At 32.9% G+C, this 27,902-nt stretch overlaps 1 protein-coding gene across 1 annotated transcript; it reads right to left on the minus strand.

Annotated features, from left to right (window-relative positions):
* Positions 1–233: 233 nt before the first annotated feature.
* Positions 234–27,902, minus strand: LOC139527191 (uncharacterized). The gene is made up of 4 exons (XM_071322501.1): positions 27,748–27,902; positions 20,748–20,894; positions 18,884–19,033; positions 234–650 (listed from the first exon to the last, which is right to left on the minus strand). Exons 1-4 carry the CDS (start codon positions 27,854–27,856, stop codon positions 256–258), a joined length of 801 nt encoding a protein of 266 aa, XP_071178602.1. The 5' UTR covers positions 27,857–27,902; the 3' UTR covers positions 234–255.

The following is a 27,902-nucleotide window of genomic DNA, read 5'->3' on the forward strand; positions in this document are numbered from 1 at the left end:
GTACAGGCATTTTCAAATGTAGAAAATGGTGGATTGAACCTGGTTTTATAGCGCTAAACCTCTCACTTGTACGACGGTTTCATCAAATGTGATAATATTGACAATGATGCGGGAACAAATCAAAAAGACACAATAGGTAAAAATGTCCAAAATAAGGGTATAAAGTCTAATTCGGTAGGTCACATTGATTTGGTTTTATCAAATTTAGATAAACTAAAAACAAACACATGTCATTTCATTAACTGAGTTTATTCTTTACATTATGTGTACAAGGTAGCCAGAGAAACAGGATTCTCCATTGCCAATAATATCAGATGTGTGACCCCATACGTTCTTGACATAAACCTGATCGCTAGATTGAAGTGTAATTGTTACACCAATTGTTAGAGAATTGTAATTCATCCCAGTGGATACCGCCATATTTTCGTCGTTTCGAAACAATCCTAAGTGCAAAAACCCACTTTTGCTTTGTCTTGCTGAAGCTGTGAAATGATAGAGACCTTTTGTTGGAGCAGTAAAAATCCCTTTTTCGCTGTTGTATCCACTCCCAATATTTTCTGTTATTTTTTCAAACTTGACAGTAGCTTGAGCCGTAATAGAGCCATAAACTGGCTCAATCAGACATGCTAGAAACGTCACTATGGACGGACCTAAAAAGTTAAATAATACGTCGTGTTCACCATTGAAATATGAAAATTAAAAAAAATAAATGAATGTGTAATTAAAATAACCGAAAAAATATTACCACTGAACTCTCGAGGATGAGGCGTTATTTGTCTATAGCGCCTAAGTTATTGAGATAAAATCAGATACATCAGTTGTATAGAACAGTTAAGTAATACTATGTAGATCGTTAGAAATGAACCTATCTAAAACGCAATAAGTTGGTTATACTCATTTTCAAATAAGCGCTTACAAACAATAGCTCTTATATGATTTTATATCCACAATAGGTCCGTTAAATTTTTTTCGCTGATTTACACTTTGAACAACCATGTCTCCAGATCGAATTTAGTGTCGATTTCAAAGTAATATCCTTGCGCGATACACATGGAAATAAAAAAACTTAAACAGAACAACAACAATTGTTCGGGTTAAGAGACATTTTATCAAAAATAAAAAAAGGCAACAGTAGTCATGGTAGTATTATGTTCAAAGGTCATAAATCGATTGAGGGGAACAAATCTGGGTTACAAACTAAAACCGAGTGAAACACACCAAATATAAGACGTAAGAAGAAAGCAACGAAACAACAGAAACGCCAAAGTTCAACAAAAAACAAAGAACAATGCAATATACATAGAAAGGAACTATTTGATATCAACTGCCATAATCCAGACTTGGTACAGGCCATTTTTTATTAAAAAATGATGGTGGGTCAATCCTGGTCTTGTGGCTAGCAAAACCTCGCGCCTTATGGCAATGTTAAATATAACGCTAAAATGACAACATTACATGACAAGAATACAGTACAAATAAATGCAAGAACACTCAGGACAGAGAAATACATAGTACATAAATAACATAATATTACATTTCGACATGTTAATCACAGAATAACAACGAATACCTTAAATCAATTTGGGACAGTACACATAAAAACCGCATAATAGAACAACGAACTATGCGTTACACTTATGTATCAACGGCACAACAAGTGACGTCACAGGTAAATTTCTAAAAATGGGATATAAATCGAGATAAGTTTTGTAATTATGTTATTTGATGTATTTTATAACAATTACAAGAATATAGAATTGTGTAATTAATTGTATCTTCTAAATCAAACTGTGTAAAACAAATAAATCCTGTGTATATAGCCATTGATAGTTGCGTTAAACTAAAATCATATAAATTAATTGAGTGATTGATCATCTTTACTTTTACATAAGAATAGAAAGTAAAAAAAAAGAATCACAACTACAAACGATATAATAAGACATAAAACAATATCCGATCAAAATTACAAATAAAACATCATGAACATATAACTAAATACATGAATGTTGGATAAACAAATACCGAGACCAGTCTTATAGAAATAGGAAATTCACAGTAAAACAATCATATTCAGGAATAGACATTCGGTACTTAAAAGTACAGACGACGTAAAGGTAAACCACAATCTAAGACGTGGTAAAAATGTCCTTAGTCAGTTTAGACTCAGACACATCGTATGAATAAACGAATTCATGATGGTGTCTATAAAATGTACGGAGTGTCATTTTTTATTTAATCTTTCCTCCTCATAACTTCGTTCGCGCAGTTTCTGCGTAAGGAGCACACTCCTGTATTTGAAGTCCGTATAGTGTGAACATGCACGAGTATAACGTATCAACTGAAATATGTAAACACCATACGATGGGGAACAGGGAATGTTTTAGCTAGAAACGAGAAATTGATAATTTGGAAGTTTAAATTGTCCTATTTGTCATAGACTTTAGTGTCAACTCGTCCATTTGTGTCAATATTGAGGAAGAGATCAAGGTATAAAGCAATCCTTCTAGTATCAGTAGTATCCATAATTGCAAGTTCACTGGGATATATGAGATGTAAGTATTGGCTGAAATATGGGTTATTCAGTGATAGGACACCATCAATATATCTGAAAGTAAAATTGAAGAATTTCGCAAGGTGCTTTTCCTTTTTGTCTTTTAGAAGGTTTGGAATGAATTCTGCTTCATACAAGTACAAAAACAAATCGGCCAGTAGAGTAAAGAATAAGTACCCATTGGAATACCGAGTTTCTGTTGAAATATCAATCCTCCAAACTCAACAAATATATCATTGAGTCCAAAAAAGTCCAGCATTTAGATAATATCATCCTCAGTACATTTTCTGGTAGAATCAGTGTGGTTTTTCACAAAATAAGATTTATTATAACCCAAACAAGAAATTTGTATCTACGATTGCCATTTTGATAGAAAAAGCTCTTCTTAATGAGATGGTGAAGTCGATTTTTCAATTGAGCATGGGGAATAGTAGTGTAAAGCGTAGAAAAATCAAAAGTCTTAATATTGCTGCAAAGATTTAGCAGTAGATCTTTATAATTTTTGAGTATCCACATCTGATTATCACAGCTGGTAGAATATATATGTAGGACCCTCAAGTGCGATGGTCACGCTAAAGTGCGATGGTCTACGCTAAAGTACGATGGTGTCTCACGCTAAAGTTCGACATTCTCCGCTGAAGTACGATGGTGTCTCACGCTAAAGTGCGATGGTTGTTTGTCTGTTAAATTACGATAGTATATCAAGCTAAACTGCGAAGGACCAATAGGGTAAGGTTCTAGGAATTTTAAAAAGTTTAAAGAATATTCGATATAAATAGAGTCCTTTTTATATAAAAAGAAGATGTGGTATGATTGCCAATGAGACAACTATCCACAAAAGACCAAAAAGACACAGACATTAACAACTATAGGTCACCGTACGGCCTTCAACAATAAGCAAAGCCCATACCGCATAGTCAGCTATAAAAGGCTCCGATAAGACAATGTAAAACAATTCAAACGAGAAAACTAACGGCCTTATTTACGTAAAAAAATGAACGAAAAACAAATATGTAACACATAAACAAACGACAACCACTGAATATACAGGCTCCTGACTTGGGACAGGCACATACATAAATAATGTGGCGGGGTTAAACATGTTAGCGGGATCCCAACCCTCCCCCTAACCTGGGACAGTGGTATAACAGTACAACATAAGAACGAACTATAAAAATCAGTTGAAAAAGGCTAAACTCATTAGATGGACAAACATTTAGGTACTTATACATCCCGACACAAAAAGACACAATGAACAGATCTGAGAGTACTCGCAGTTAACTGACAGCTAGTTCAAAGCCACTAACAACTAATAAAAGAAATCATGCATCTAAGACTAAACTATCAATCCGTACACATCCAACATCCAATGGAGTTAGTGTAAAGACATCATAAACAGCCAGAGAAAAACATGACCTTGTGCAATGCCAAGTTTCAGGTATCGACAGATTGTAGATCCATGAATATGTATATATATAACATACTAGTAAAATTTTTAGCTTTTAATCTACTGATAACAAAATCAATATTTATTCCAATAAAAACAATATTCAATGATCTTATTACGGTGTTGAATAGGTAACCTTTTAGAATAAGTTTTTTTAAAGGAGCGACAAGTTTACATGGATCATTTCTAAATTTCCGGGCACGGTTAACAATATTTCCGTAAAAATGAGGATGTGCTATCCCGTTTGAAATAAGTTTTCTACAGGTACATCCAAACTTCAAAACCAAATCTTTATATCTATGGAAAAATTTAGTAAAGGTTTTCAGTAATTTATGGTAACGATATTCCTGGTTTAATTATTTACAAGTAATACATAGGTTGCGTTCGTTAAAATCAAAAACGTCACAACAGACACGGGCATAGCGAAGAAGTTGTGAAATATAAACACCGTAAGACGGTGCCAAAGGAACATCACCATCTAAAAAGGGAAAATTAACAATAGGGAACGAAAAATCGTCTCTTTTGTCGTAAATTTTAGTGTGGAGTTTCCCACTTAAAACCGAAATATCTAAATCCAGAAAAGGACAGTTATTTATGTATACCATATGTGACCGGCCTTATAATCTACTGATAGGATTTAGGGATTGTTTCTAAATTTAGAAGTCCATAGACTGACCACGTTATGATTTCTAAAAAAAGGTTATTTGAGTGTCATAAAATCTATGTTTCTTGTAAATGTATTTTTAACAATTCGGACGCAATAAATATTGTGATAATTGGCGTAGCTTGCCGTTCACACACGCTATCACTAATAAAAACATGTACCTTTATTTTACCTACATAATTTTTCAATAAAAGCGAAAATATTTTAACAGGCACCGCAAAGTAAACTGCAACATAAACAATAATTTAATGTTCGAGCAGGATACAGGATATTTATGCGAATACTATTGTATCTAAATAGTAAAATGGTCGACTGCTGCGCAGGATACAAGTTCTTCTCCCAGCTACCGAAAAAAACACATTTGCTTCAGACGACAAAGAACGGTTAGGTTAAATTAATTAAGTCATTGACATTTGGTAAGTTGTTAATCAAATATTGTAATTTATCTTCCGGCTTGTTCATATTTAGTTTGTATAAACGACTGTTAACGTCATAATCCCACTAACATTTCTTACGTCTAAACTTTCGCGGACCATCGCATTTAACGTATGGAAGCATCACATTTTAGCGTATACCATCGCACTTAAACGTCCCCATCACACTTTAGAGTCATACTTATCTAATCACCAATTTTTTGAAGGCCATCTTTTAATGTAGAAAGAATCCAAGTCAGTACTTTAGAAAGATGTTTAGTCGAACATATTGATGACCCAGCTATGTATCGTTCTATATACGGAGTTTTGTGAAGCTTTAGTATCCAGTATAATGACGGTTTTTCTTTGTTTTCATTGAAGTTGATATCAAAAGAATGAAGGACATTTTGTGATTTTTTAAAATTTCATCCTTTGTAAATGATGTTAAAGAATATGTAGGATTACCAGTTGTGCTGTTTATTCCAAGCCCTGTTGTGAGACCTAGCAAATAATGGTTTTTACATACGAAGACAATATTATTCATGTTATTGGAGGCTTTCTCAAATGGAACAACGACATATTTTTCATGCAAAGAGGATAAAGTATCCACGACCTCCGGATTCTTGATTGGGTTAGAAACCCTTGTGCTCATAGTACATCGTAGTTTCTGAATGCGCTTCTGAATGCATGATCTAATAGCTTTGATCCAATAAGACAAGTGTAAAGTTCTAGTTCGTCTGGTTTGCACTTTTTTATTTTCAAGCATAGCCCTCAACTGCATCCATCAGAAATCTGAAGTCCTTTTGCCAGTTGATGGGCTGGGGAATTCTATATTTTGGTCCCTTGGCTTATATCTCTCTTAGTTCTTCATTGGTAACGATTCCAAGGTCGCCAGTAATAACATGACCAGCTGGACTATGATTGTATTGTGCCAATGTACATGAGCAATCCGGAGGTTTGGATTTCACATCTTTTGGGTTAAAGACCACTAAAACCCTCTAGTGTTTGAAAATATTGGATGCAATGGACTTGGTATATAAGGAATATAAGGTGTAACTTTTTTTTTGAAGTTATCAGGTATAATTTTTTGTACAGATTTCTGGTGAAACATATTATTAATATTGATAGTATCTAAACCTTTATTGTTTATTGGCGAATTCTACTTTCACAGAATTAGGTTTTACCTCATTTTTGGATGTAGTTGATACTGGGTTGAATAGTCTATGGTTGGCAATGTCCATGATTATTGCACTTATCCATACAAAACACAGTTTGAATCAATAACGACAGTATTTTGGGTATCTTGAAATGGTAAATAAAGTATAGATAATGGAAAGAAGAAGTATAAATTAATTCTGATATGGTGAATTTCTAAAGGTTTTTGAACAGACGTTAACAGACTATCAAAGTTCATGGTGTGCACAGCAGGTGGTGTATATTTTCTGTGACCATGACTTCTATTTCGTCGAGCAGAAGTATTAAATAATTGTAATGGATTGACAGTAACCTGGGACTAGACAAAATACCTGCACCATCAATTTTTCCATTGCCATAGGGAGTGGCTGTTCCCAACTCTCTTATCCAAAAGTCTTCTCTTTGTAAACGATATAGTGTACTCAATATGGGGTCATTTGTTGAATGATATATTTTCTCTATAATCCGGACATTCATTGAAACAATAGAATGGACAGGCTGATTGCAATGTTTATATAGAAATTTGTTGTTATAAGTATCATTAACATTAGACCGATGGTCATTTATTCTAAATTTGACGACTTTCCCCGACGTAGATCAATTCTCAAAGAGTACATTCATTATCGTCCACAATTTTGGAAGCAGTGCTATTCAAATCCTCATGACTGTGTATTGTAACTTGTGGTGGTGAAGTTACTTTGAAAGTTGGTATCAGATATTAGTATAGCACAGGTTTTACAATTTTTATGGTTACATTTGAACATAAGGCAATTTTGAAAGTTGTCATTGACATCTAAAATATCTGAAAGGTGAACAAACGAGGGCCGAATTTAAACAAACTTGTCTGAATTGTTATAGTACAACGAGGAATCAGAAGACTGCACATGTGTCATTTTCATTACATCATTTAAGTAGATCCTGGGGACACCTGATATAATCGGTGTAAAGATATTTATCAATATTATTGGTGTGATTGTTTTTAAATTGTTGATAATTGATTGCTAAACGTCCGGTTGCAAACGTTATTGATGAGTAAACTGGACCCGAATAGCAAGACACATGCAAAAGTCAACCTAGAGTCTCAACAATCGACGTGTGTATGGAGATTTTTTACAAATACAGTTTTCAGAGATTAGCAAAGATATTCCATTATCATTAAATTGACACGACAAAAACACTATGAATTAAAAAAAATCAATTTCAAATCAAATCAAATCAAACAGATTTATTATTGTTCATTAGAGAAATCATTAGTGGAAATATATAATGTTCTGAAAGAATAAAGCACTAAAAATGTGTTTTGGAAAAGAAAATTTTGAATATCAGACGTGTATTTGTACTCCATCACGAGTTGGTTGACCGTTATGGAATAACCGTTTCACAAATGATATCGGATATGTTCCTTATGTCGTAACTACAATCCCCTTCCCTTTCATGAATGTGACCTACCGAATAAGACATTACCGGATTTGTTATCTCATAAGCAACACGACGGGTGCCATATGTGGAGAAGGATCTGCTTACCCTTCAAGAGCACCTGATATCACCCCTAGTTTTTGGTGGGGTTCGTGTTGTTTATTCTTTAGTTTTCTATGTTGTGTCATGTGTACGATTGTTTATCTGTTTGTCCTTTTCATTTTTAGCCATGGCGTTGTCAGTTTATTTTGGATTTATGAGTTTGACTGTCCCTCTGGTATCTTTCGTCACTCTTTTATAACCACTGGGTCCATGTCTCTGCTGGTGGACAATTTGTCCCCGAGGACATCATCCGTCCAGTAGCAAAACTTAAATTGCATGAACTTACGAAGATCAAACAGGAAACTGGCTTGGACGTCGCCCAGTATAAAAAGGTCCGAAACAGACGTCATCATGGACACGGTGTCGTCTGATATGGCAGGTGTCCCCTCATCACCAGACATGACAAATATCTCAAACATGACTCATGCATATCATCGTACTAGTGAACATAGCAATATTACACATATACAGCCATGTTCAGTTCTTCTTAAAGATAGATGACTCAGAACAACACTGTCGCATTTCAAATGTGAGACCAAAGGCTGCAAAACTTGTGAAATTTTAATTACAGATGCTGAATTCACTAGCAATTTAACTAAGAAGTCATATTTTACCAGAAGTTACGATGCTCTGAATTGTAAATCGATTAATGTTGTCTACGGATTAGAGTGCAACCTTTGCGGATTGGTATACGTCGATGAAACGAATGGAAGGCTTAACAAACGTATGTGCGGTCATAGATCAGACATTAACCTCAATGCTAACGACATTCTTTACCAGCATTTAAATCAACCCGATCATTCCATCGTTTCTATGACAGTACGCATTATCGAAAAAATATACCATAGTTCTAACAATCCTAATCTTGCAACGCCTCCTGTAGACAAAAAGACTACTGGATTAGACAATTGGGAACTGCGACACCATATGGTTGCAATGACAAAATTGATGGTATAGGTATTCTATCTAGTCCTGCGTGTACCTCGGTGAATGTGATGAATATTTTCAACTCTACGTAGACGAAGTCATCGTCATCGTCATTATACATCACCTACTCTGCATGATGTCTCTATTGATGACTTGCTGCCATTTATAGAAAAGCCGTTAGGTATTCATTACATTCGCACGAAACTTTATTCATTACCCCTTTCAAAACTTCATTCTCTGTTCAATTTATGTTTTGAAACCAATGTTACAAACCCTCATTCAAACCAATACAAACTTACAGCTATAATTTCGTATATTGCAAGACACAGACTTTTTGAGCTAGTCCGCATTGGAAAAGATGAAAAAGAGAAAAGATCTTTCCTTTGCCAACTAAGGTCTCGATGGTGTCAACTTAGGCAATATCCTTCATCATAAATTAGTTCAATCGAAAATACCTCCTTATTTCAAAGATCAGTCTGTACCAATCATTTCTTATACCTATACCAACCCTATTGCAACTAACATTTTCAATTACAAACACGTTTTGCAAATCTCAGTATTGACGACTTCAAGCCTAAACCTCCTGATTGCACTTGTGCTAGTTCCCAATTCACATATAATCCGGCTGGCCACGTTATTACCGGTGACCTCAACATTGTTAATAACACTTCCCTACGAAATGTGTCATCGAAAGGTACAAAATATCGTGAGCCGAAATCCATCAATTGGAAATACAACTTTGAAATTTTGATCGATTCAGTCAAGAATTATGCCAGGCAATGGGCTTAGCGTGAGAAGGAAAACGTAGATACTCTTTCCGAATGGATTAAGGCAGTGAGATCGTTGATACAAATCAGAATTAAGAATTAAGAAACTGAATGGGTCTGTCAATGCCCATGCTACGTCAATCTTTAAAGACCCTAATGTTGCAAAACACTAATCCTACCTTCATGATAAATATGTTGTTGTCCCCGCAGATGAAGCCCCAAACAACATCGTTTTTGTGTGTAAAACACATTACATTAACTGCTTGATAAACGAATTAGGTATTTATAATTTACTTGGAAATGCAACATATACCCTCACGACACTTACCAAAGAAGAAATAATGGATAAGCATAGGTCTGTTCAATGTTACTTTGGAATTTCAACCAAAGATGATGAACTGGATCTTCCATCACTGTATTGGATACCTTAACTGCATAAATGTCCTTACAAACAACGGTATATTGCTGGGTCTTCCAAGTGCTCCACGAAACCTCTTTCTAAATTATTAACATCTATTTTATCAGCAATCAAAGACGGACTTCAAAGTTATTGTGAAACTGCCTATTCTAGAGGTGGCGTGAATCAGATGTGGATACTTAAAAATTCCAAAGATCTTATAGGTTGCATTTCTGTAAATACCCCATAAATGATATTCAGGAAGGATCTATGAGTTTAAATGACTGCGAAGAGTAAATATAAGCACTTCTTAACAATTTAACTTACAAATATGCAAATATTATGAATTAATTTAGTATCCAGTATTTAAGTAAACTATGCATACTGTAAACTGTAAATTTATGCTGAGTCATCATATTTAAGGCCCAGGATTCTACCAATCTTCATTAAATATTTATAAAACTTCATAGTTGAGTTAATTTCTTTAAAATCTGTGAAATAAAGCAAATTTGGTTAAATTCTGAATGTTCCCCTTTTTCACCCTATATAGAGTACAGACAATCTAACTATCTTTCATCTTGTTATAGTATTAAAACATTTGACTTTTCTACACTTTATACAAGTATTCCACATTCAAAACTAAAAGACAAATTGAAAGAGTTGGTATTGCTTTGTTTCATAAAAAAGAATGGCCAACGAAGACACAAGTATCTTGTCTTAGGAAGGGATAAATCCTACTTTGTAAAGATTCAAACAAAAAATTCTCTGAAACTGACATTATCAAGATGCTTAATTTCTGATTGACAACATATTTGTTACGTTCGGAGGACGTGTTTTTCAACAGATTATCGGCATTCCAATGGGAACGAATTGTGCCCCTCTTCTTGCCGACTTGTTTCTTTATTATTATGAGGCTGACTTCATACAGGAACTTCTTAGGAAGAAAGATAAGAAGTTAGCAATATCCTTTAACTCTACTTTCCGCTATATAGATGATGTTCTTTCACTAAAAAAATCAAAATTTGGTGACTATGTCGAACGCATCTATCCCATTGAACTAGAGATAAAGGATACAACAGATAAAGTTAAGTCGGCCCCATATCTTAACTTACATCTAGAAATTGACAATGAGGGTCGATTGAAAACAACATTTTACGACAAAAGAGATGATTTCAGCTTTCCAATTGTGAACTTTCCATTTCTAAGTAGCAACATTCCAGAAGCACCTGCCTCCGGGTGCGGGAATTTCTCGCTGCATTGAAGACCTGTAGGTGACCTTCTGCTGTTGTCTGTTCTATGGTCGGGTTGTTGTCTCTTCGACACATTCCCCATTTCCATTCTCAATTTTATATATCTCCCAATTGATACTATATTCCCGTGCTTGCATTTTCTATCATGATTTTCTTGATAGAGGGTTGTTGCCCACAAGGAAACTATTAAAACAAGAGTTCCAAATGATGAAGTTGAAATCATCTTTCCGTAAATTTTACGGACGCCATCACGAGTTGGTTGACCGTAATGGATTAACCGTTTCACAAATGATATCGGATATGTTCCTTACGTCGTAACTACAATCCCCTTCCCTTTCATAAATGTGACCTACCGAATTAGACTATTTACCGGATTTGTTATATCATAAGCAACACGACGGATGCCACATGTGGATCAGGCTCTTCTTACCCTTCTGGAGCACCTGAGATCACCCCTAGGTTTTGGTGGGGTTCGTGTTGTTTATTCTTTAGTTTTCTATGTTGTGTCATGTGTACTATTGTTTGTCTGTTTGACCTTTTCATTTTTAGCGATTGTATTGTCAGTTTATTTTCGATTTATGAGTTTGACTGTCGCTCTGGTATCTTTCGTCCCTCTTTTATGTGTGAGAATACAAACGTTATTCCTATCAAATTCCTATCAGTTTCCAAATCGCGCGTCTTAAACACGACATTAGCCGTTTCCCCCCCAGCTGCTGCTTAACGACTGGATTAAGATAATAGTATATTGACTTTAGGCTGTTCCCGTAGATCCTGACGTGCTCATTTGATCTTTTGGCTAGTTGACTGCGCTCATTATATTTTCTAGCAGCAGCCGTGCATTTTTAGTTCAATCTCTTTGTACTCAGAATGGTTTGGAAAAGTCATTTTCTAGTTATACGTTAGTTCCATGTTTTAAAAAATGAACGTTAAAAATTCTTAAATAAAAATTCTTTGTATAAACAGAAGGGTCCATCCATAACTATAATTCTATAATTCAAGTATTCGCTTCGGTAATGCTCATTGTTCCTTCGTCCGAGATATTAAAAAAATAGTTCATCAACATAGACGTTTAAGCCAATTTGGACAGAACGAGGAATTCTGCGAGATGAAGTATATTCAACCTATTGCCAAGCCTCATTTCAGGCAATACGATAATTTTGGAATTTCTGTTTATCGTTCAAATACATTTTAATTTCATTGATAATAATTAAAAAAAAAAATATAATCCAGACTAATACATTTCATTGCACTGTTTCTTTAATTTTGTAAAAACAGTAACATGATTAAATGTGCATAGAGAAGGGAGTAACATTATAACCCGTTTTACAGAAGAGAACAGGTTGATTTAATCAATTTCCAATCAAAGTAAGGTAGAAACAATTTTTTAATAATGTTGCAACTAAAAAAAATATTACTCGACCGAGCTCTTAGGTCAAATAATGCCTGAAAGGTGGCTCCTAATTTGATTTATGTTGTCGCAATATTTGATGTGCAATATTAACAGCAAAGGAACAAAGGTCGTGAATTTACAGCTACTAAATTATAATCCTGGTACCTTTGATTAACTAATTATATCCGAATCAATGTTAATGTGGCCAGGACTAGTAATGTTCACGGGAAGCCAATACACCATCAATCACAGGGTAGTATTGAATGGTCAAACGGGAATATTTATGACATGCTTACTGCATGGATGAGGAGCAAAGAATTGAAAGGTGTTAATTGGAATCAAATTTGTTCATATACAAAAAAAAAAAACCTGCTCTACACAAAGATATTGGACATTCACCAGGTTCAAAGACTAGAAAAAAGTAAAACTGAAACTGAAATAGTTTGTGTCATAGTTCCGCACCAATTGGTTAGAAACAAATCGTAATACAATTAAAACCAAATTGTTCAAAGAACAATTGAAGGTCTTTTCACATGAAAGAAATTTTGAAAAGAAGCTAGTTATTTTATACTGATGCGGTACACAAGTGGTTTCGATATACTTTAGAGTGAAATAAGGGAGATAATTTGCTACTTCCGGTGAAGAAAATGTTTCAACCGGTCTCATATGATAGCTTCTTTTATACTGATTCCAAAAATATATAGTTTCTATATACTTTTGCCTTAAAACCAGTCGATAATTGGCCACTTCCGGTTATTCGAAAGTCATTTCTAGTCTTGAGTGATAAAATAATGTATTCAAATTACAAAATATATGAATTCCAATGACTTTTTCATGAAAAAAGTGCAAAAAACGCCTACTTCCGGTTTTCTCAAGGTCACTTCCGGTTGTCATTTTTCAAGGTCATATGTCACCTAAACTTTTGTAAAGGGTCATATGGCTTTATAATGAACCAAGTTGAAGTAATAATCAATTAATCTTATAATTAAACATTTCAGGGACAGTAACTCCATAAGATGCCATTGGATTGTTTCAGACCAAATGTAACACATCTTCATAACAATAAAGCAAACATGTTGCACTTGTTCTTTTATATATATCTTTAAAAGTGTCTGAGAAAATGCAAAAATAAGCAAAAGTCAAAATTTAGAACTTGACCTTGACCTCATTTTCTAAGTTAGAACCTATGGACCTCAAATAAAAATATTCCAGGGTTATACGGTTAAAGGTTTATGAGTTAAAAAAACATACCGACAAATTTATTTCGTAAAGGTAGATAACTCCTATGAAATATCATCGAATCGCTTCGATCCAAATTAGCAAAAAATTCTTGAGGATGTAACGAACAATTAAAAAAAGAATTTTGACGCTATCTTTTTTTTGTTACGAAGGAGATGTAATCACATGATAAACAGTGAATAGGGAGATAACTCTTACAAAGAAAATTGTTCGGCTTAGAATGGGTGAAAATAAAACATTCAAACTTCAGTTCTTAATAATTTATAAGGTACAAAATGGATTTTAACTTTGAATAAACCTTTTATTTACTTTCATTTTCGTTTTAGGCATTAACATGAATGCCTGGACATAATTTTTAGGATTTAAGTTTAAATCCTAGGATTTAAGGGGAATGCCTAAAATTATTTAGGCATATACCTACTGCATAGACATAAGCTTATTGCCTAGGATTTAAGCGAAATGCCTAATTTCACTTATTGCCGCTAAAATATATTTATGAGTCATTTCACACTGATTATAACACAAATAAGGTTTTAGGAACTTTAACAGAAATGAAGTGCAAAAATTGTTACTTTTTGTTCCTTTCAGATACATGGAAAATATCCAGTCACGCGATATAACAGCCATAATCACGTGTCTAAAATGTAAACATAAAAGAACTTTTGGTGTAATAATTTTCACATATTCTTTGAAACGCAGAAAATTATCCTTATTCACGCCACCTTGAAGTTATAAATCAACAAATATCGGTACTGATTGGTTACAATATAATGTGGCTAAAATGCGATTGGCTAGAATGAGATAAAGAATTGGGCACTTGATTATTCTGAGCTTTTACAAATCATGACCAATATACATGATATATCTTTTGCTTTATTTCTCTTTATAGAATATACTGTTATTTCAAGTTACACTTATGACAACAAAAACAAAAATTGGGCATGTAAATACTTTTATATTTAAAAATATGGGTATGAAAATATTAACAAATACAAATGTGAGTATGTTGATATAAATCAATTTAAATGTGGATTTGAAAATTTATTCGACAAATGTTGATTTATAAATATTATAAATATTATAAATAATTACTAAATGATGAAATAGTTCATACTGTAGACATATTTCATTTTTTATACATAATAATCAATGTTACCATGGTAAATAAAAGCAATTTGGTACTACTGTTGAGATAGTGTCGAGACATCTTTAATGACCGTCAAGAATGTGTCGAAATATAGTTCAGACATCTTTAAGAATGTAATAATATGTCAAGACTTATCGAGAAAGTTTTAGACATTCAAGAATTGGTCAAGACCAATCAAGACACTTATCAGATTGTTGAGAAAGTGTCGAGAAATTTTTAGACAATGTTGATACTGTCAAGACATATGTCAAGAAAAATCAAGTACCTATTTAAGACAAATTCAGACTTTGTTAAGAATTTAAAAAAACCATTCAAACAACGAGAGAATGTCAAGTAAAAATTTATGCAAAATTCAGACAGCAATTGGTCTTTTCAGACTTTTGGACCTTTGTAGTGTATGTTCTGTCAAAAAAATGAGATACAGCAGCTACAAAAGTTTTGTAAAAATAAAAAAAAAAAAGTGCTAAAGTTTAACGCTTAGAACTTTGAACTTTGGTGATTTGCACAATTAAGCTACCAGCAAAAAAAATTTTGGTAGTTCCGCTCTACTGGCACCAAGTTTGACTTTAACTGATTCCCGTAATACGTTGTGCGATCTTGTAAAGAAGTTCAATTTTATTTATACTGCTAAATTGACAAAATATTTTAAAACAAAAAAAAGATGTATTGTATTTTGCCATAGCCGATGACTGGTTTCATTTAAAACTGTCTTAAGGGGAAACAATGATAGAGATTGGGCATGAAATTAAACTAAAACAAATTCGATTCCGAAAATAAGTGGATGACACAATGTAATAAGAGACAATAGCAATAATTTATCATTATATTTATTCTCCATAAAAAGGAGAAACAGTTTTTTTATATTTATATATTTTGTTCCTTATTTATTGCTTTCATATTCATACATGTCTTTACGTTTGTCTGATTATTCCTTCTTAATTTATTTTCAGACGTCTTTGACTTTTAGCATGTCTCAAATCTGTTATTTACATTTTTGTTGATTACTTAATTTTTTTCTTCTTTCTTTAATTTTGTTTTTTGATGGTTAGGGGGGTATGAGCCGGTGAATAGGGAAATTGCCCAACTACTCTTTCCAAATGGCGGAGGTAGGCGGCAAAAGATACTTCTTTGTTTGGTTATGTTTGTTTGTTTGTATGTATGTATGTATGATTTGAGTTGGGTTGTATAAAAATGCCGGAGGTTAGTAGCTGGGAAAGGGGACCATGCTCTCATTAATTACTTAAAGTGCTTCTGTCCGTCCGTCAACACTATAGTCTAATTAATATTAAGAGGTATAATTGTAAATGAGACAACTATACACCCGAGACCAGATGACGTAGAAGGTTACTATAGGGCCTTCCACAAGTAGCAAAACTAATACTAATAAAACTAATAGTTTAAGTGGTAGTCCGTATCATCTTTCATTTTAATTTTTTTATTTCCATTAATTCTGGCAAAGAAGGGAGGAGGGAACACAAACTTTCTTTTTTAAACCAGAGTAGAAGGAAATTTTGAACAATATTAAATTCCACGGGCGGTGTTTCTGAAAGCTTATTTTAAAGACAAGATTTTCGATTGAGCGAGGCAATATAATGATATCTAACAAATACTGATGTATAATTGTGACCTCTTGTATTATAGATAATAAAGTAGGCGTATTAAGTTGCTATTAATGGAAATTGTATTGTGTGTTTCATAACGTTTTTGAAAGGTTGGTGACGTATAGTTTTTGGGGCTTTATTTGAAAGATTACACAAAGTTCTTTATTCTTGAAAGTTATAGGAAGAAATCACTGGTAGAATTTTTTTTATACTGGAAAGATTTTTCGTTTTCATGTGTTAATATTGGCGGGAACGAAATAAATTATACTTTTTCAAAATCAAAACAGCAAAAAATCATTAACTCTACAATCTTAAATAAATAGATATAACTCTACTGTTTATTGAGAAAAAAGAATTATGCTCCTAGGTTAGGTATTCTTGGATTATTTGAAAGGAGTAGGTTCAGTAAGACCCCTTTTTGGCCCCAAAATTAAGCAGTTTTGCAAAATTGTGAAAATGTAATCTTTTAGCTATTTTTTGGAAAGTTGAATGCTTCTGCTACATAAATATGTGCTGTTTTTGACAATACAATGCATATATATCGTGTACTAGCATCATAAAGTCATGCTAAATTACTGAAATCTTCACAATTATAGCATTTTAGTTAAATTTTAGACGGTTTCCGTCTTAAATGAAAGTGGCCGCATTCGTGTTCATTCATAATATTGAAATGTAAGTTGTATTTGATGATAATACATAACATATATAAAGGTTGAGAATGAACACGGATGTGGCCACTTTCATTTTTGACGAAAACCATCTGAAAAGTGACGTTTTTTGGCATATTTGATAGATTTTTCATATTTAAGCTTCAATCGGAGCGTTTTTAATGACTGAATCAGTTAAAATCTTTAACATAAACTAATCGAATCAATTGAAATAGACACTTAAGTGTTTAAAAAGTGTCCTAAATATCTCGTTAGATGAAACTGAAAATTGGGGCCAAAATCGGCCCTTACCGGACCTACTACTTTTAGATAACAACCAAATAATGATCTTATTGCAGTAACACACAAAACTGAGGTTGCTATAGTGACGAAACGAAGTTGGTGACCTCCAGTTTTTTCCTCACATTTTATTTCCAATATCATGACATACATTCACTCAAACTTTTAAGAAAAAATTCACTGGTAAAAATTAGTAGGCTGTTTGGTCTTTAAATTACTTACCTGAAATATTCACTTCAAGATTGGTTTTCACACGGTTAACACTAAGTTCTTTTATATACAATGTATTTGATTTCGAGTTGAAGCGTCGATCAACGATTTTGATAGATTTAAGAGAAACATTTTAACCCGCCCACCTGTACCCTCAATATAATAGTGTGATATATTACGATCTACTAGCTTAGGGCTAATTTTAGGCAATTACATTTTATTAATTTCTACCTGGATAATTCTTGAAAGTGTTTATTAAATTGAACTATTGTGTTGTGTGACGTAATTTATGTTACTGTGAAGGACTCCATACCTTTTTAGAAGGTTAAACCTGTAACCTTAGTTTTCAATGGTACAATTTCGTAAAAAAACCGATAAAAATCTGAATTAAGCTGTACTAATGATTGACCAATCATATGGTTGGAAAGTAAAACCATGAGAATTAAGGCATGTTACGGAAGATTTCAACGCATCCTTAACTTTGAAACAAGATTTGTGGTGTTTTCTTCCACGTCCGCGATTTAATTTTCGTTTACAGAACGGATACATTTCAATTCCAGATTGAATTCTCTCTGAAAGTCAATAAAAGGAGATAACTGTGATTTCTTGTTTCCCTCTTATACAAATCATTGTCCGTATTTTTGCAGCTCTCATAGGAACTCCGCTGTTTGTTTTCGAGAGTTTGTTTGAGATCTATTTTGATTGCTTCGCAGCTACTGTCATACTCATTTAATTCTTTTGAGGTTTTATTTAATGCTTCTGCTGCTAATTGGAGGTGAGGTATTGCTGCTGCTCAAATACCGGATTAAGATAAAAGTGCTTTTGCTTTTGGTTGCTCCTGTTGTGCTCATATACCAGTTAAGTGCACCAGGCGTTTCATTCTTTAGAGCAGAATCCGTCCATTTTCATTTACTTCTCTATCTATTGAGAATAGTTTCGGAACACGTAACATCTAACAGCCGAAAATGAATGTTGGTTTCCAGTATTACGACAGTTTCATGTTTCAGAAAAATTGAACGTTCCTAAAATTCATATTCTTTCTGAAAACCATAATGTTTTATTCTTAAATGTTTTGGAAATTCTCTTTGTTTCTTTGTCAGAATTATTAAAATAAACCAATTCATCAAAATAGACGTCAGACAATTATTTGGGTTTAACGATGGATTCTGCCAGAAGATGTATATCTTTTTTTTTAGATTTGTAATGATAATTAATATTTACGTATTTCTGTGATGTCCTTAATCTGTTTTTGTAGATAGGAAATCGTTAAATTGTTTCTGTTTTCAGTATCTTGCAGTTTCATCTCATTTTTCTTTTCAATGTCTGCCATTTTTTCATCAAGTGAATCCATTTGCTGCTGCTGTAGCTGAGCTTAAATAAAAATAAGATATTTCAAACCAGGGGAATATTAGATACAGCACAAAGCGTATTCACTAGTACCATATCTGTATCAGCAACTATTAAGTAGATTGTAAGCTATGTATTAAACTTTTGAGTGTGGCGATCACCAAGAAAAAAACATCAAAGAAAATCATTGTGTCATTTTTAAATATTATGTTAAGATGAAAATTAATTAAGACACACATGAAAGTACAAAATTAAGGAGATGTGGTATGCTTGCCAATGATAAAACTGTGCACAATAATAACTGGCAGTACTACAAACAGCGACAGGGTCACTGAACAGTTTTAAAATATGAACAACAACAAAATCATAAATAATAATCCTAAAGGAACTTACTTAAAATAAATCTTATTTACACGGTAACACCTTTCCTTTCCTAGATTTAAATATTTCGGTTTAACTCGGAAAACGCATCACTAAAATTTACGACAAAAGGGACGATTTTTCGTTTCCTATTGTTAATTTTTACTTTTTTTTGATTGGTGATGTTCCTTTCACATCATATTACGGTGTTTATATTTCACAACTCGTTCGATATGCCCGTGTCTGTTGTGACGTTTTTCCATAATAATAACAGAATGGAGGTAAATTTACAGTATGTCACTTACGGTTTATATATGATAGGTCATTTCACACCGTATAGGAAAATATATGGCTTTAACGAACTTTGAAAGAAATTAGGTGCAAGAATGTTACTTCTAGTTCCTGTCTTAAATGGAAAATATCCAGATAAAATTAACCGCGATATAACCGATGTAGCAGTCATTATATATGTCTTTGTATACTATAAAAGAACCTTTGGTGCCATAGTTTTTCTGTATACTTTGAAATACTGAAAATTATCAATATTCACGCCACTTTGAAGTTATAAACTAACACATATCACTGTTTGCTGTATTAATTGGCCAAATTTCGATTGGGTAGAATGAGATATAGAACAGTTCTTGGACAGGAGGAGATATCAACAAATATTGCTTTATTTTGACGTAATTAATGATACAACGACGCATCCCATACTTTTCTAGAAGGTTAAACCTGTGAAACTAATTGTTCAATGGTACAATTTCTTTTTAAAAAAAGACGAAAAATGGATTGAAACTGAATAATTGACAAAATATATCGTTGGAAACTTAACCTATAAGAAAGCATGTTGCAAGCATTTGAACGGATTATAAACCTTTTAACAAGTATCTGGATTTTTTCTCTAAGTCCGCTTTATTATGTTCGGTTACAGGACGGATACGTTTAAATTCCATATGGAATGCTTTCTTAATATTCCCAAAAGGGGATAACTGTGTTTTCCCTTTTTCTCTTTAATGGAAATTATTTTCTCTTCTTATTCAGGTTTCATAAGAACTGAGCTGTTTGGTCTCATAAGTAAGTTTGAAATGTATTGGGTCTGCTTCATCAGCTCCTGTCATTATTATTTTTCCATGTATTTTGAATGATTTTTAGAAAACAACTCACAGCCGAAATACATTTTTGTTTCCAGATAATCGATAGCTTTATGTTTCTGTAACTTAATAATTCAAATATTTGTTTTTGTAATGCTCATTGTTCCATCCTTAGAGATATCTAATACAATAATTCATCAAAACAGACGTCAGTAAAAATTGGGCAGAACGAGGAATTCTGAAAGAAGAAGTAGATTTGCAGATGTGTTTTAATGAGTAATATTTACTTAGTTTTGTGATGTCATCAATCTTTTTTTGTAGATGATCAGTCGTTAATTTGTGTCTGTTGTCAGCTTCTTGCAGTTTCGTCTCAGTTTTCTTTTCAATTTCTGCAAACTTGGTATCAACAAAATGCAATACCTGCTGTAGCTGAGCTGAAATGATAAAAATTTCATTTCAAACAAAATAAAAATATCAAATGTACAAATCGTTTACTTCATTGACCAGCATCATATCAGTATCACCAACTTTGAATTAAATTTCAATCTTTTTATGAAAATGTTTGATTGGCGATCACCTAAAAAAAATATCGGAGATTGAAGAAAAACATTGTGTTTTTTTTAATATAATATTATTAGAGATTTTTTTAAGATAATATTATTAGAGATTTTTTTATAATATTAATAGTTATCAAAGGTATCAGGATTAAAAATAAAAAGGATTAAAATAGCGCATTCCATTTACCAATTATTAGTTTTCATATTTTGAAATAAAGTTATAATTAGAAAAAAAGACTATTGAAATATATTTAACGCACGTCTGCTCATGTTAAAAAGCTTGTTTTTCTTTATTTGCGTTCCCCAATAGAATCACTCCTTACTCTAAATCTCGCGCGATATTTGCAGTTAATATGTCAAATCAAAATTTATTCCAAGTGACAAAACTCAATGTTTACATAAGCGTCACATTCGAGAGAATAACTGTTTACTTATATATAAACATCTCAATTTGGAGCTTAAATATACACGATGCAAGATTATATATATGAAAAGAACTGTAGGATATACATAATTGCGACAGCAACCCAACGCAACAAAAAAATTTAAAAAAAATCTAGAATCTGCTCTAATATTGATAATGAACTTGTATAAGCTATTAAAGTCATCTATGAACAGATAAGGGGATGATATGGGGCAACGTAGTTTACCCTGTATCATAGAAAAAAACCAAGAAGTCTGAGCATCTGACAAATATTCATCAACCTCAAATGACGACATCCTTAACTTATATCAATATGTAATTTCTACGGTTAGTTTCAGGTTGGAGTTTTATTTTTAAGTCGTTATAAAGACTAAGCTAACTTGTTATAACGACTTTGCTTAGTTGTACTAACGACTTAGCATATTTATCTTGTTATAAAAAATAAGTTAACTTGTTTTAACGACTTAGCTAACTAGTTTAAACAACTCAACTTACTCGTTTTAATAACTTAGCTAACTCGTTAAAACAACTTAGATATCTTGTTATAACAATTTAACTAATCTAACTCGTTAAAACAACTAAGCTAACTCCTTATAACGACTTGCTTAGTCGTATAATCAACTTAGCTATTTCGTTTAAACAACTAAATTAAGTTGTTTAAACGACTAAGCTAACTCGATTAAACAACTTAACTTACTCGTTTACACAACTTGTTATAACGAGTTAGATTAGCTAAGTCGTTATAACGACTTATAAATAAAACTCCAACTTGACACTAATCGGCTTTCGTACATTTTCCCATTCTGTAGATGGTTTTGATTGTTTATATACTTTAAATGCCTGGGTTGGTAGTGCATGTATGATTATAATTTATAGTGAATTGACATTATTTTGAAGAATCTAATCGACGTCCGTTTCTCAAAATCTGACGTCAATATAAAATAAGACTCCAAATCGACGGTCAAGTCTATCTTACTTTAATTGTGCACAGAACGTTTTCGTCTTATTTTTACCTTTAACACGATAAGACAGTTGCCTGTTCTAAACAATATGTACATTTGCGCTAAAATTTTAAAACACCTGTATTAAATTGACCGGCGCTTTTTACCTATAGTCGTTACCTTATAATTTTAATAAGTTGTTATCATTATACAGGTCGAGAACTCTAGATTTTCTGACGTCAGAATATATTTGCATAGTAATTTCCAAAACACAAGGCCAATATGGCCTTGAAAAACTGACCAATCGACTCAATGAACTACAATGCATTGTGGGCTACTACGAGTAAACTACTACTTAAAACACGTGGAATTAGTGGGAAAACAGTCAATTAATATATTGTCTGGGACTCTCATTACCAAAGTTTTTATTCTGCAAATATATTTAATGTAAAATATATAACGTAATCTTCAATTTGCATGCTCAGATTAAAGAAATATTGTTTATTGGCTTCACGATTCGACTTTCTCTTTCGCCTTGCAAAAGTAGTTGAACCGGTTTTGTGCATTGTTATGAATTGAACCAGCATTAATTTCACGACATGACACAGTGAAATATCAAATGAAGTGACCACTGTCCAGTAAGAAAATCATTTGAGCTCTTTTAAACCTGTATAATGTTATTGCAAGATCATTTCTGCCTAGAAAAACACGAACCTTTCATTGAAACACTTCTTTCTGTACTGAATGTGTATTTTTTTTTATAAGGACCTGAACTAATAGTAAGAACATCATAATATTCAGTATGCTAAAAATAAGTGTTATAAAAGCGGCAAGGGCATGTACAGCCATTATAAAAAGGGGGGTCCTAACCCTGGACAAAAGGAGAGGGGGTTCCAACTACATGTCCCAATCCAAATGCACTGATCGTAAAAAAAAGAGGGTCCATCCCCCGGAACCCCCGCCCCCTGGATCCGCCACTGAGCGGGTACGGTATATAGCTCAATACATTTTTTATAGTTTCATCCATCGATACTATCCGTTTGTTGCTAATTTTATCACAAAATATATACCTCAGAGGTTTTTTATCGTTCGGCTGCTGTCCTGTTGACCTATGTCAAATATCTCCAATATTAAAATTCTCTGGATCATAGTGGGTGCCATATTGCCTATTATTTTTTTCTAAAACGTGCTTTGTATAGAGAAATAAGAAGATGAAGTATGAGTGCCAAATGAGACATCTTTCCAACAAAGACATAATTTAGTAAAGTAAGCAGTCATAGGTCCAATGCTAATAAGTAAGCTATTAATGACCCAAAAATTACAAACAATCCCCAAAAAAAACCCCCAAAAAACCCCGACCCAATTAGATATATAAAAGGACAAGAAATCTATCCCATAAAAAAAAAAACATATATTGTATAGGAGCTTGTATTTCAGTGGTTGTCGTTTGTTTATGTGTTACATATTTGTTTTTCGTTCATTTTTTTATATAATTAAGGCCGTTAGTTTTCTCGTTTGAATTGTTTTACATTGTTATATCGTGGCCTGTTATAGCTGTCTATGTTGTATGGGCTTTGCTCATTGTTGAAGGCCGTACGGTGATCTATAAATGTTAATTTCTGTGTCATTTTGGTCTCTTGGGGACAGCTGTCTCATTGGCAATCATATCACATCTTCTTTTTTATTATAGATCCAACGCTGCAATTTTCACAAAACATATCAAATTTTCCACCTTGTCGCACATACATATGGATAAAATCACTACAGCTTATTTCCTAATGCATGTGGGGCAAAACTTTGGTTAGCTTGCTTGCTTTGTTTGTATATTGTACAAAATATAAAATATACAAGTTGAACTATGCCTATATATATATATATTTATATATTGTTTAAAGGTGTCAATCTTATTTTCAAAGCTTGAATAAACAATTATACAAACAAAGCAAGCAAGCCAACCAAAGTTTTACTTTGCAGGTTTAAGAAATCAGCTGTAAGGATTTTATTCAGTTTGGCAAATGTCCGAGCCCGTTAAAAAACGAACAAACTGAAACTACAGTTGCTGACTTCACAACCTTCAAAACAAAGGGAACAGTTTGGAAGTCCCATATACTGAAATGTGACCAACAAAAATACTTATAGATTTTGTTAACACTGACATATATGTAAATATTTCTTCGCCTTTTTTACGAACACAAAATTCAAGGATCCCACATTTGCCTTTAATTATCTATACGAACATTGCTGTACTCTTGAATATCAGCACCGGCTGTTATCGCCGGCTTACTTTACACCAGTAAGTTTGTTTCATGGGTAATTGTGATTTTTCGCTGTTGTTTCGTTGCCTCTGGTGGACAAATACATGAAATCTCTGTGCCATCATCAAACATGTTAATGGCTATATATCGGGTAATTTAAACCCTTTTTTCTTCGCATAGAAACAACTCTTCGCTAATCTGAGCATGGAAGTAATACTTTATATCACGAACTATAAATGGGGATAAACAAAATGAAAAACTAAGCGAAATTGTGAATCCCGCTTTGCACGAAAAAATGTGTTGTATTTCAGTAAATAACACGTGTTCTTGGTTGATTGTAAACACGTAGTAGTCCATCATGCATTGTGACTCATTTACTGGATTGGCCAAAAACCTAGGTAAAAATAAATTGCGTCACATGTAAATAAACAATTACATGTGCGAGAACATAAGTATGCAAATTTTTGCATTTCCATATAAGGTAGTGGTCCCGACCTGTTATACGTATATAAACAATTATGTTTACATGTACGACAAATTAAGAATGTCTATGTTATGTTGACCTAAATTTTATAGACGGAACTTGCCCTAAATTCTTTAAACAGCTTGATACCATTCTTGGATTTAAAAAATGGGAACTATATTCCTCTTGTTATAACTCCGCGGAAATCTACTATTTTAGTTAAATTAAGTTAAGTTCAGTTTCAGTTAAGATTTTAATTTCTGAAGTATAAAATCTGAATGTACTTGAATTTCATATTTCATATATAGAGCAAGATATGTCTGAATGTACTTGAATTTCATATTTCATATATAGAGCAAGATATGCCTTTAATATTTTGTAGATGCTCAGGTTTGTCTGAACTGAGAGTAAATTTTGTGGTGTAAATCAAATGTGAATTATTTTTTCAAATGCAGGCGAATTTCAAGTCGAACAGATTACAAGAGCTGACCTGTGATGACTATATGAGTCTTTTATGTCTTTAGAACGGTTACTTTAGCTGTATATAACTATTAATCTTACCTCCCATAGATTTATAGATATTTGATTGGCTAAAAGACTACATGTGGTGACTATGTGTATTTGATATAAGGTGTCTTTAAAAATATAGGTTTAGTTACCATACATGGTAAGTTACTCGTTGGGGTTAGTAAGGAATTAGAATGAAATTCAAAACAGTGTGGCTGTGGCCATTGATTGACACATTAAATTCATCCATTGACTGGGACAATTTACGTAAACGTTTGTCTGTAACGACCACTGTTCACGACGTACCTACGATAGACAGTTAAACTGTGGGGTCACCAAAGGTTTCTTAACGCCTTAAATTATAAAATAATTCGAAAAATTAATCAGGAATAACCTTTATGTTTTGATTTATATAATTGATATAAATCAAAACATCGTGTTATTTCTGATTATTTTTTCGAATTACTTTATTAAGGTGTTGAGAACCTTTGGTGACCCCATAATTTAAGTGTCTTTAAAAAGTACATAGTGAGCAGTGGTCGTTACATACAAACGTTTACCTAAATTGTCCCAGTCAATGGATGAATTTAATGTGTCAATCAATGGCCACAGCCACACTGTTTTGAATTTCATTCTACTTCCCTTTCAAAACCAAAAAAGATGACTAAACCATTTGTAAAAACAACACGGTGTTGAGGAAAAATCTGAAAGGATTGAACAGACGAGGAAATTGATAAAGAAAGGTTGAAATAATTTCATAAAACATAATTAAAGGTAACAAGTTTGAATGACGGAGTTACTTCCCTTTCAAAGCAAAAATGAAAACAAATCTGAAAGGATTCAACAGACGAAGAAATTCATACATGTAATTAAAGAGTGAAATAAATTCATAAAACAAATTTAAAGCTTAACAGTTATTATTGTTGGCATATGTTTTCTTTATAGACAAAGGGAAGTAGGATTTTAATATTAAGTATTGAAGTATAATTGATCACTTTGATAAGCCGCTAGTCAAAACACCACATGTGAAGATAGTCGGTTAGATAAATTCATTTCACGGTTTACAAATGATCTATTGTGATATATATGGGATCAGTAATTTCCATATGTGGATCCGCGCTTTAGTCATTGATGATGTTTGACAAATTCTGAGTAGCAGCTGTAAGTCATGAATATCATATAATCCATACGCGAATAGAGTACGTAAATTGCTACCAAGGTGAGGAAAATAAATAATTTCGAAATCAATTCGCTTTTCATTGGCTCGGGTAATGAAATGATCAAATTTGGGCTATACATGTCTAAAAACGATGCCGAGGAAGCTGTATACATGTACATGTGTTGTCTGTAATCTCAAGTTCAGGACTTTTAATGGGACCCAATTAGAAAAGTTTGTACTGTTAATGGAAAGAAGAACATCTTCAATTTTGCCTGTATGTAAAATTGAATGATAGCTCTTATTCGATTTTATCCCGATGAAAACAAAACGTACATATTAAAAGATTTCCAGGAGAAGACCACGAGACCACTAGACCGTTCATTTTTTCTCGCTTCACTCATTTGTAGATACATTTAGCCTTATAAGTACAAAGCTTTTTAATTTTCTACAATGTATGCTCTTGGTGTTCTTATTATCTAGGAAGCCTTATAAGCATTGCCTCTCAAATGAAAACAGGTCTCAATATGGGTTTATAAGTATAGAAATGTCACACAAACTCAAAATGAACGCATTAAATCTATGTAAGTAATGACACGCTTCAACCAATTACAAGTGTATCAATTGGTAAAAGAAAAGTTGTTTTCGGATCATAAAACCTATAGTCACGCCTTATCTTTCACGACCAAACTAATACGTTTACTGCTCCTTAATAATATTTTCTTTAAAATAGTGCACATTATTGTCAAGGAAGTTTAATCCTTTTGACAGACATATTTCTTTTTTTGTTATTTGTTCCACCGTTTGAAAATACAGACTATTTTTCACAGATTTTGAAGTACAATGTAGGATTACACTTTATATATAAAGCATTCACAATCCTAGTCCAGATCTTTCACGATCCGATCGAAATGCTTGACAATCGTTAGATATTCACGATCATTTGTCTAAAAAAAACCAGCATGTTTTGTAACATCTCTTTACCTGTTTGGTCAAGTTTATAGAACATTTCCCCCATTCTTCTTTCATTGTTGTATACGTAAATGGCCATCAGTGCTACAACAATAGCAAAAGCAAATAGTTCGTAGCCCATGTCTTTGTGTTGATTCCTACAATAATTTGTGTGCTTTTGTTGTTGA

This window comes from Mytilus edulis, chromosome 6, assembly GCF_963676685.1.
Source record: "Mytilus edulis chromosome 6, xbMytEdul2.2, whole genome shotgun sequence".
Classification (NCBI taxonomy): Eukaryota; Metazoa; Mollusca; class Bivalvia; order Mytilida; family Mytilidae; genus Mytilus; species Mytilus edulis.